Source organism: Aulostomus chinensis, chromosome 15 (assembly GCF_037954235.1).
Source record: "Aulostomus chinensis isolate RoL2024-O1b breed Wild chromosome 15, RoL_Achi_v1.0, whole genome shotgun sequence".
Lineage (NCBI taxonomy): Eukaryota > Metazoa > Chordata > Actinopteri > Syngnathiformes > Aulostomidae > Aulostomus > Aulostomus chinensis.
The window spans coordinates 10817501-10829257 of record NC_141334.1 but is presented as its reverse complement, the minus strand read 5'-3'; the positions used below and the strand labels follow the sequence as shown (position 1 = coordinate 10829257).

Genomic DNA, 11757 nt, shown 5'->3' with positions numbered 1-11757 from the left:
AAGCAAAGTAGCATAATTTTCACAAGCAGCACGATCACTGCTTATTTCTGTATTGTCTTCATTGTCTTCCAGACAGCCCTCTTACTTTGTTGTTTGTTTCATTAATCCATCCTTTTTTGATACTTGAATCAAAACTAAGGCAACAATCAATTATTTTGAAGCAAGTCCTTCTGTATTGATTTGACTGGCTGCCCACTTTAGCAGGTACAGTAAACCTGCGTATCACCAATGATCCTTCAAGGAAGGGAGTAAAGTAGAACACAGCCTGAAGAGACCTTTTCAGCACACCTGTCAAATCCAATGAGATTGGTGCAGGAAGGGAAAGTCCCACCCTCCCCTGAGGTTAAAAGACCACTTGCACCATCTTATCTCTTCAGCCTAAACTGCACTTCACTAAATGAACAATTGGTGAATGGCTGACCTATGTTGGACCTAGTTTCCCTCTTCCAGTCACTGGTTATATTAATAACCTCCGGTTCCCTATCAGTTGATAAACCCGGTACGACACAGTGTTGGGAATTACCATGATGACCTGAAATGCCCTTGGAGTTCTCTCAAGTATACCTACTAAACAGGAACAGTAAAATAAGCAGCCTCATTTATGTTATTCATAAATCAATTGTCAGTCCTTCTCTGATTGCCAATTTTTGATATAAAAGAATTATAGCCCTGGTGATCTGTTTGTTGTCAGCAGTGAAACTGTGTACAGTAAATTAAAAAGTACTTTCAAACAGAGCCAGAGACAAACATCATTGAGGTGAGTGGATGCTCTTACTTACACATAACAATAGTATTTACTAAAGCATCTGATGTGAACACATTCATATTCATATGCAGGCCAGATCACCTTCAGACTGGCTGCAGTGATTCATGCATTACAACGCAAAGCCAAAATTAAATGCATTGCCACACCTTAGCCATTCTCCTTTATAGTTTGTGATATTGTACAACCATTAGTCGGTATATTTGAATTTTTTAAAGACATTACCAATGGTTTAAATAGTATATTGTCCTAATTATATGTACAGATTGCTCGACAAGTCATATAGGGGATAACAAAAGAAAAAAAATAGTTGGACACCAATTAATCCCCTCTTTTAACTGGGTAAAGTCTATGGTGGCACATTACCTGGATCGTATTTGGTGTTGGGCAATGTGGCAATGAGTAAATGAATGAATTTAGTTATATGCAACATCAGCACAGAGATCAGCCCTAAAGATTCTGTAACGGTATGGACAAACATGACCTCAGGTAATAAAACAGGAATAATCCATGTCAGGTGACCAGCTGACAACAGGACTCAACTTTACAGTTGGTGATTTAGGTTATAAGAATCAGAGTCAGAAATACTTTAGTGATCATGTTGCAGGTGCTCATATTCTAATATTGAGCATAGAGAAATAAGATCATAGATGACAAGTGTTTAAGAACATGTCCATTCCAAAACATTATGTCCAAAAAATAATACAATCATAATGTAACACATAAATGTGTAAAAAAAAAAAAAAAAAAAGCTTTTTTCTTACTAGATTGTTTACTAATTTGTTATCTTTACCATGACACCATTAATATTAAACCACAGTAATGTCTTGAGTGTGGTTTCATTGTCTGAATAAAGTCTATCTTCATCGGCAGATATACACTGGAACAACCTCACTAAATGTTTGGACTGGGTGTACCAAGATTACAGTCTCTATTAACAAGTTTCGAGCAATGTAGCATCTGTTGTAGTCCAGCTACTTGATGTGGCTCCGCCCACTGCTGCCCTAAACCGGAAGTTTAGCTGTTGTTGTCACACTGGAAGAAAATGGCTGCAGATCCGACTTTTTTTCAATGAAGACACTGATGTTTCAATTTCATTTCGTTTTCTTGCATTGGAGTTACAGTCGACCGCTATGCAATCCGGAAGGCAAGTCCATCCTTGTCACTGAGAATGGCGTCGCTTTATAGGTTTGTGTTCCAGGCGACGCAACATCATTAGCGTAGCTGGTAACTTACAGCCTGCCCAGGAACGGGCTAGCATGCTAACATTAGCCGCGTTAGCCTCAACGGTCAGGCATCAACGAGCTTGTTGCTACTGAGACACTCTCTTGCCTGGGCTCACAGTCAGTGGAGTTCACAAACCCTAGCGTACCAGGTATATCGAGGCTGACACGGACTGCTCATATACTTTATCGAAACATTCCAAATACAACTAAACCATGAAAACAACTTTGAAGATACAGTTTGGCTCGTGAGTCATAGCTGCTCCCCTGTGGTATCTGACTGCTGTCTAGCATCAGTAACAAGCTGTCACTCAGCCCGACGTTATCTGTGTTGATACATCTACTACCTGCGTGTGTTTGACAGTGTTGTGTGTGTGTTATGTTGCTGTACAGGGTGTGAATGGTCACTTTAGGAAGGTGACAGTGTGGGGCAGAAAGGACAGCATCGTCTACCGTCACTCGCCTTGCATCTGGCGGTGGACCACAATGGTAAGCTCAGTCTGTTTCCACTAACCGATCTCCTACTAAAGAGTGGACATCCTCGATTGTGTATGATGTAATATGTCAAATATCGAACTGCAAAGATCCATTATGACTGACTGACTGCTTATCCCTGCTCATTTAGAAGTTCCCAATATAGTTCATGTATGTTTACTCTTGCCCCTCAGCAACAAGTTTTGGAATATGCATTGGATCGAGCCGAGGTAAGGCTGCTAAATCATACTTGCTTGTTTGAAGGGATGAAAACTGATAAGATTTTATCAACATGAAGGCATTATTAATTCTGCTCATTGGTCATTTATATGTTAAAGGTGAGCTTGTTTTTATAGTTACATGTCTTACCCTGAACACAGAGTTGAATCACTTAGATAGAAGCTGCTCATGTCTGCCTATGATATATGAACGTGCTCAAATATGTTATATTGCTTGACCTTGTACATTTCTATGGCATAGAAACATAACATCATTCTCATGCAGCGAGTTAGATACAATGTTAATTCTTTAAGTTAATGATACAGGTTCTCTTATGGTTCCAGCTCTTGATTCCCATCATGTTGGGTTAGGGTTAATGTAGTCTGACCCCCTCTATCACAACAATCATAAATAATTTGAGTGTATTGTCTGTTTGTTATTCAGTACATTGTGGAAAGTGCTCGACAGCGACCAGCCAAAAAAAGAGCTTCATCTGGTGGAAGGAAGAGTTTGTATCAGAAGCTCTATGAGCTGTACATAGAAGAATGTGAGAAAGAGCCAGAGTTGAAGGTTTGTATTATGTAACGGTCCGATTCTATACTTTTTATAGTACAGTTGTTGTAACAAAGAATGATGTCTATAATAGCAGGAAAAGTTTAATTAAAAGCAAGTTTATACGTTCTCCTGTACAGCTGGCTTGTGTATAATCACTGAAATGATATTCTGATATTGAATTTTGTGTGTGTTTGTATGTGTTTGCCTTTCTGAAGAATTTGAGGAGAAATGTGAATCTGTTGGAGAAGCTTGTGTCTCAGGAGTCTGTATCATGTCTGGTGGTCAACCTGTACCCTGGGAATGAAGGCTATTCTTTAATGCTCAGGGGCAAAAATGGATCTGGTAAGAGAATTCACACCAACAGTCTACTGTGTCAGGCCAGTGAGGAAACACCATCATCTGTATCTGTTTACCGACTAATTTATCTGTCTTATTGTGCAATGTTAGATGGAATCCATAATTAACACAACATAACGAAAGTCACGTTTGATTGAAAATAGTCACGTTTTATCAGGCGAATGTTTTCTTTTTTCTAATCTAAAGCAGCAGTTGCAGAGGATCATTGCTGCTTGAGGCCTGTCCTGAATAATCCTGTAACTGTGTGTAAAAACTTTGTGTTACTATGACAGGGATAAAACAGTTAGTTCCCAATTTGATATTAAGATAATTGGTTACTGGTTTGATTTGTATTGCATTTCATATTTGCTTATTGTGAATCAATATTCAATATATTGTTGTTAGTTTTTTCATACCAGATCATTCATACTTAAGGCCAAAATGAAAACTGCATTTGGCACAAACGGAAGCCTTTAAATTAAAATCGTCCACATAAATTTAAACTTGGAAACTCACCATATAAAGTAACTTCTCTCCCGACTGTGGTAAATAAGATTTAGCAGAAAAATATATCATTACTTTTTGATTTAACTAAACTGAATGCTGCAACTTCAAACATCTGCTACTCAAAGTGAAACTCTAAACAACTTCAATAGCAGCCGAGACTATGATGAAGTAATCTAATATTTGCTCCATTTTACACCTGATATATCCATTCAGAAATAAAAATAAAGAATAAATTCATGATGCTTTCAAAAAAAAAAAATCAACACAATATGTTTGTGAATCCATTTTGTTTCACTTCTACTAACTGCATGATCTGTGCTTTTCCATACTCACGTCGAGGTGCAGGCTTATCTTTTCTGCCCAGGTCTTTTTTATTTTTTTTTCATTTCTATGTGTGTATCACAGTTGTTCATCTGTAACAGTTGTTTTATTTACTTATTAGATTCTGAAACTATTCGTCTGCCATATGAAGAAGGAGAACTGCTGGAGTACCTAGATGCTGAGGAGTTGCCTCCTATTCTGGTAGATTTGTTGGAGAAATCACAGGTGTGCATGTTTATCTGCATAGATACAAATATACGCAAAGTGCTTTTGAAACGCTTTCTTAATGTAAGTAACATTTTGTGACTGTTACACTAAGGTCCTAAGCTCTCTCTCTAAACCACCAGACATGTTGAATATTCACAGAGTAGAGCAAAGTGAGCAGAATAGTCCCTTCTTGGCGTTTTGATAATCTCCCCGTCTGTATCTGTCTGTTGTCTGGCGTGTGTATTGTGTCTCAGGTTAACATCTTCCACTGCGGGTGTGTGATAGTAGAGGTGAGAGACTACAGGCAGTCTGGTAACGCCAAGATGCCCACCTATCAAAGTAGGCACATCCTACTAAAGCCAACCATGCAGGTAAACCTGAACACGTTTTGAATAAGTCTGATACTCATTTGAAATATTTGTCTTTTGAACTAAAAGGGCTGAATTTTTAATTGTGTTTTTGCTCTACAGACACTGATTTGTGATGTCCATGCAATGACCAGTGACCACCACAAGTGGACACAGGTATAGTTTTATTTCTTCTGTAACTCCAGGTTCAACATTGATGTTGTATTGTACTTGTTTGCCTGACAAGTGAATCAGACATCTTACTTGCAAATTGTTTTCTTCATTGTGAGATCTGTACTGCACATGTGCTCCTCTCCTCTCCTCTCCTCTCGCGCACATGGCTCACTCATTTCCTTTACTGTTACTACTAATTTGAAAACAAAAAATATGTCTTAATTGTTTTGTGGGCAATTAAGTTGCTCAACTAACCAGACTTGGTGTTTACTTACCCTGGAAAAACAGAAAATCCTTGTTTTTGAGCCATGCCTTCTACAGAAATGTTTAAAGAATTCATACATCTAGTTGAGGGCTTATTCCTGCGTTTGGGTTCAGTGCAGGTTTAGTTGAACAGTTTAATTCTTGATTTTACCTTCACTTCTTGATTGACTCATTGAGGGATTTATAACTACACCTCTGCTGATTATGATGTGTATGAATGAAAGATATATCATCATTATTAGCAACATAGAAGTTGTCAGCTGTTTTTTTTTATGTCTGCGTTCATGGTAATAAATCCATGCTGAACGGGAGGTGGTTGAGACGCTGGAAGGATGTTGCCTTATTGATTAAACTGAAACACCTCTTTGTTTACATTTGACATATGGCTGGTTGATGTGTTTTTGAAGTAGATGCACTCTATATCTGCCTCGATTCATTTACATAAGATGAAGGATTATTGTCTTGTTACACGTGATCAGTTTAATTTGTGAAGTTCTGTTTGTTTTTTTTTCATGCAATTTGCTGTGAGCCTTTCACCTATGACGTGCCTCATCACGTAGACTCTTACCCTCTGTTCTTCAAGGATGGGATGTATTGCTTTGAATCTTGCACTCTCTTATCCAGAGAATCGGTCTGTCAGTCCTCCTCCTTTACTCGTGACCGTTCTTTTTATTGAACATGTTCCGATTCTTCATAGACCGTTCTGCGTCGGTTGTGTTATGTTGTACACAGGATGTAAGGGGATTTTCTTTTACTGTGTTGGGTGGAATTTTAAGTTGTGTTTTATGAAGTTTATTCAACATCTCTAAAATATCACATGGCTGTGGGAGAGCATTAAGTTATCGTGCCGACTTTTTCATGAATGGTGTCTTTCACGTGTATTTCTTTGATGATAGTTCCTTTTTTTTCAGTGAGTGATTTTGAATGTGGATTTGTGTACATATTTTTTTGCCTTTTCCACAGTTAAGAAGTGGTTATATTTAACTCATGACAGGAACACAGACTTATTTTATTTCTCTGTGAAATTGAACCACAAGGTCCGACTTTGTATTGATACTGGCTTGGAGGCTAACCTCGATTTCCTGTTGAAGATCATGTGTCTCTGTGAAAGAATACTAATTTCATGGTTATGGTGCTGTTAAATTAAATCCTCCATTGTGTTGATTTGTGTGTGTGTGTGTGTGTGTGTGTGTGTGTGTGTGTGTGTGTGTGTGTTTTTCTGGTAACAGTTGAAATGTGGTTGTGGTCTGACAACCAGTGTTTGTCTTACAAAGCTGATATCTGCCTTTAGCAACAGAATGTCGCAGTCTCACCTCTATTGTCCAGTTCTCATAGCTCACGGTTGCACCGCTATGTCCTCACAGTTCGATTCTACCTGTATCAGTACAGAATTGTGAAATATTTCAGCCATAATGGTCCTGAACCTGAAAAACCAGTTGAAATTTACCATCTGCTTCATTTCTGAACACAGACCAACTGGAGCCATAATTACAACATTAGAAGCATTTTCTCTCTTCTATATTTTTCTTCTCCTAGTTGGCTGTTCCTCCTTTGAGGGTCCATTCTAGCAGTAGCACGTGTTTTCTCTAACGGTCGTTGTGTTTCTGCTTCAGGATGACAAATTACAGCTGGAGAGTCAGTTGATTTTAGCCACAGCGGAGCCTCTGTGCCTGGACCCTTCCATTTCTGTCACCTGCACAGCCAACCGTCTGCTCTACAACAAGCAGAAAATGAACACTCGCTCCATGAAACGGTAACTGAACCCACTTGCACTAGTGTTTTTCTTTTTAAAAGGAAAGACTTGAAAAATGAGAGCTGTGATGGTGAAAAGAAATGCATGTGTTGTTAGATGTTTCAAGAGGCACTCTCGAGCTGCACTAAACAGACAACAGGAGCTGTCCCACCTGCCCATGCCACCGCAGCTACGACTTTACGACTACCTACAGAAGAGGAAGGAGAGGAAACCTGCGCCTGTCGTTGACCTAAAGATCTCCAAGATCGGAAACGTAAGCAGTCAACGTGTTCACAATTTGACAAGCTTGTACAGGACAGACAGTGTAAATGCAAATACGGTTAAGTTTACTGGGTCTGTTTACTATTTGACAAACTTCATAAGCAGAATCCCACCACTGCACTGAGTGTCTACACGCTGTCTTATTTTTGCTCATACCACTCTGTGTTTCTCTGCTTCTCTCCCCTCACTTCTCCACCACAGTGTGTCGACATGTGGAAGCAGAACAACTGCCAACTAAGTGTACCAAAAGAAATTGACGTAAGTAGAGTGCTGTTCCCCTAATGCCCTGTCACCACTGCCAGTAACACTAACAACTCATTAAACTCATCGTGTTCCAGTTGTAGAGTAAGACAATAACAAACCAGATGGATAAGCCTGTGTGTGTACTTGTAGGTGGAGAAGTATGCTGTGGTTGAGAAGTCCTTGCAGTTGGAGGACTCTCAACCCACCACTGTGATCTGGCCTGCTGAGGTGAGTGTCACTGCAGCAATAAGACTCAAAGGATGATGGCTGCTCAGTGTTTTAACTAAACAAGAAGTGTGTTTTATACAATGATTGTGGCTTTTTTTTTCTTTTTTTCATTGCGTCATTGTTGAAAAGGATCACACGCCCCGTTTGTTTATATAGGTTGAGTCATTGCAACAAGCCAGATGCAAAGACTGATGGGCTCAACCACTAAAGTGCAATAAACGCACATTCCTTTGTATTCGTGGAAATAAACAACCCGACAGCCACTGACGAAGCACTTATTCTGTCCATAATTACATAATTAGTGTTGGACGCTTTCATTTATGTATATACAACATACTCCCCCTGAAAGGCAGTCATGTGGTAATATTTAGTCAGTGTTGGACCGTAAAACAGGCATTTTCAGAAAATAAGTGTTGGTGGTGGCATGTCCCCTTCCGTTCCCTCCTCCTTTTGTTCCTTTTCTCCTTTTGTCTTGGCACAATTCTTTATTAGGGATTTAAAAAGTGTTAATGGTAAAACTGAACAAGCAAAACCTCTTCCAACATTTCCATGTGCTCAGTCACCACAAAACACTTAGAGGATGTATTAAAAAAATACGATCCCCCCCCTCATGGTGACTACACATATAAATTGCATTTTCCTTTTGTGTTGTACGCCTCTCCATCCAGGGTGTTATATTTCAAAATAATTGAGCCGGTCAGATGGGCAAGCTGAGATTGTTCTCAGCAAATACACAAGTTAAGTTTTATTCAGTCTTTCAGTTGTCTTTGTCCACTTTCTTCACACAGGAAGTTGTAGATGACTACACCTTTGAGTGTGAGGTTGGGGGTCAAGCCCAGAGGACCAAGGTGTCTATTTTCCAGTCAATGGGAGACCCACTGGTTTACGGGAAGATCTACTGTGCAAAAGAACCAAAAGCAGAGGAGGACAGCACAGACCTCAAGCTCATACATCCCCCGTAAGGACAGTCTGTGAGACCAATTCAGTGCACATGAATTTAAAACTCAAATTAATCATGTCTTTTTTGTTTAATTCACAGGTTTCTCATAGGTTCAAAGATAGATGCAGACCGGTAAGTTTGTTGAGAGGTTAATCATGCTGGAATACACAGATTTAGGAGTCAGTTGCTGGAGTGAGTGTTGTACATCTTGTGTTTTGTCTCTTTTGTAGATTTCTTACTCAGTACAAAGGAGTATATGAAAGAGATGTGAAGTGTCAGGTCAAAATGTCCCATAACTCAGGCAACGTGGGACAGGGGCCTCCCTCCCCCAACAAAGATGAGGTGAGTACACCCTTAATGGCTGCTGGTTTGTAAAATTTTCTCAAAACATTTGATATAATTTTTTATACAGATAATGTTGTTGATAATGATACAAAGACCTTTGCTGAGTAACTATCATGACTTAAATGTCATCACCAGGGTGATGGTATTTCTCCACTGGTCCAGACGTCTGTGTTGGGAAAAGGGGTGAAGCACCGCCCTCCTCCAATCAAACTGCCTTCAGGATCAGGCAGCGGCTCCTCAGGTACATCTGAACAGCACAGGCGTGATTTCTCCAGAGAGCAGAGACATAGTAGAGAGCGGATTCAGAAAGAGGTAATAGGGGCGTAATCTGTGATTTTCTGCGACTGGAAAATCTCTCCCCCCATGCTGACTTTCCACTAAATATTTTTGAAGAAAGAACTAAATTCTCACCCTTTCTCATGAGGTTTGTTGAAAGGAATTCTGCAGATTTTCTAGAAAATCTGAAACCAAATTAAACTTGACAAGTGAGTGGAAAAAGCATGCAACCACCAAACCTTTAAGGGAAACAAAATATTCCTAGACCACAGTGAATATTCTCATGTAAATTAACTGTAGCAGCACAGACATCCCAAAGCATTCTTCCTTTCATGGCTAATATTTGTTGAACATTACTTCTGAACCAGGCTGGATCCAGATCTGTTAGATTTACAGTTTGGGATTATGACTTGGATGTAATAGATGTCTCCTTATTTTCATTAGGTAATCCTTATAGTTCCCAAACCACCAGTGGTCTACTCAAGTGTCCTACGCCTCCTCCAGCCAAAAGCCAGTCATTGAACAGAAAACACTCCATGGAGCTGGGACAGGTGGGCTTGCTGTCTCCTGCCTCCCTCTCCCCGATGGGCTCCACACAGAGTGAGTACAGCCGTGTCTGACCTGCAGTTAGGTGGTTTCCGTGAGGCACAGTTGTTAGATTAAGTTGTATAGGAATGTCTTACATCAACTTTGACAAATTATGAAAAATGGCTTAAATCCTCCAGGTCTTATGAAACAGAGAGCTAAAACAGAAGCACAAGACTACATAGACATTTCTGAAATTGGACAAGGACTTATGAAATATTTCATGTATCATACATTCCAACAAAAAACAGCAGTAAAGTCTCCTAACCTGGGGGGATACTTTGACGCGACATGAGCATCTTAATTTAAAAATAAAGGACCACACCAGCTCCTCAGGAAATACCCTTTTTTTTCTCCAGATCCAGACAAGAAGATAGATATACTCTTCTCTCCTCTGCATGTGTGTTAGGGAGCTGAGACCCTCAGTTAGCTCAGCGCATTGAATGGTAGTGGATGGGAAATGTTAGCACACCTTTGTCAAAAGTCATCTTATAGAAGCAATTTGGCTTTTCCTAACCACTTAACGCGAAGCATCCCTTGCAGATAATTGCATCTCATCATCATCTTTGTTGTCTGTTTTGACCTTCTGTCCACCTTCAGGATCGGGAACCCCCAAGCCATCCACCCCCACACCCACCAACACGCCGTGCTCAACTCCACACCCTGCTGACTCCCTCAACGCTCCTCTCTCAGTGACGCCGACCCCATCAGACGCTCCCGTGGTTCAGAACCAGTCCCAGCCCACGCTTCTCACGCCGTTTGCCCAGCAGCAACTAGCTCTAAGCCAACCCTTACCCGTAATGACCATTCCCCTGCCCACCATGGGTACTTCGATCACCACGGGAACCACTTCGTCGCAGGTCATGGCCAACCCGGCGGGGCTCAATTTCATCAATGTGGTCAGCTCGGTCTGGTAAGACAATATTAATGTTCTCTCTCTTGCCATTCTTTAACTGGATTTGTCAGATTTGGTCTGAGCAGCACACAGTCAGTTTTCATGATGTTATTCTTCTGTGTGTAGCAGTCCTCAGACTCTGATGACCGGCTCTAACCCCATGCTTAGCCCAGGCCTTAACTTGAGTGGAATCCTGCCATCTGGAAGCCTGATGCCTTCCATGCAGTCTGCCACACAGACTGGTAAGAGACTTCCATGTCATTCCCACTTAGCTGTTACTGGTAGTAAAATTAGAACTTGGCAGAATAAAACAAAATCCTCCCAGTCTTATGCGTGATAATGAATCCTGATCCTGACCTCAGAACAGGATCCTAGAACACAGCATACCATTTACACCAGACCAGGAACAGATGAGGATGTGCTCTACAGTTACTAACAATTTTTGAGGATTGAACACATCCTGCTGCTCCAGAAATTAGAAGAAGTGACTTTCCCCATTTGTTGGCTCTAGCCGCACACTTAATTTTTACAATTCTGTCTGGTGAATGTAACTCTGATGTGTGCCCCAGGGAGTCACTTTGGCCTGAACAGCAGTGCTGGACTGAGACCACTGAACTTACTGCAGGTATGACTCTTCACTAGTTTGTCTGTAAAATTGTTCAAGGGATGCAAGTGTAAGTTGTTTGGAACAAAGATTTTTTCCCAACCCCCAAACCTTTTTAGAGTGATGATGACCAGAGTCACAGTTCTCTTCCTGTCCTTCACTCCATATACCATTGTGAACACCTTTCACCATGAGGACATGCATGTGGTACCCTGAATGGAGTTGAACCACTTATCC

General features: G+C 40.5%; 1 protein-coding gene across 6 annotated transcripts in view; it reads left to right on the top strand.

Moving 5' to 3' along the window:
- Positions 1-1778: 1778 nt before the first annotated feature.
- Positions 1779-11757, top strand: part of supt20h (SPT20 homolog, SAGA complex component) — a 16585-nt gene continuing 6606 nt past the window's right edge. For 3 of the 6 annotated variants that reach the window (XM_086226751.1, XM_086226752.1, XM_086226746.1), the window contains exons 1-20: positions 1779-1910; positions 2380-2475; positions 2655-2690; positions 3124-3249; positions 3450-3576; positions 4520-4623; positions 4860-4976; positions 5076-5129; positions 7004-7143; positions 7240-7396; positions 7606-7662; positions 7798-7875; positions 8664-8833; positions 8915-8947; positions 9046-9157; positions 9296-9401; positions 9881-10036; positions 10622-10934; positions 11043-11158; positions 11486-11541. In XM_086226751.1, coding sequence (XP_086082877.1) covers positions 2473-2475; positions 2655-2690; positions 3124-3249; positions 3450-3576; positions 4520-4623; positions 4860-4976; positions 5076-5129; positions 7004-7143; positions 7240-7396; positions 7606-7662; positions 7798-7875; positions 8664-8833; positions 8915-8947; positions 9046-9157; positions 9296-9401; positions 9881-10036; positions 10622-10934; positions 11043-11158; positions 11486-11541 — 2061 coding nt within the window. In that variant the 5' untranslated portion in view covers positions 1779-1910; positions 2380-2472. Of the gene's footprint in view, positions 1952-1996; positions 2139-2379; positions 2476-2654; positions 2691-3123; positions 3250-3449; positions 3577-4519; positions 4624-4859; positions 4977-5075; positions 5130-7003; positions 7144-7239; positions 7397-7605; positions 7663-7797; positions 7876-8663; positions 8834-8914; positions 8948-9045; positions 9158-9295; positions 9402-9880; positions 10037-10621; positions 10935-11042; positions 11159-11485; positions 11542-11757 lie in introns of those variants that run through there. The other 3 variants (XM_086226749.1, XM_086226747.1, XM_086226748.1) reach the window with 3 other exon arrangements.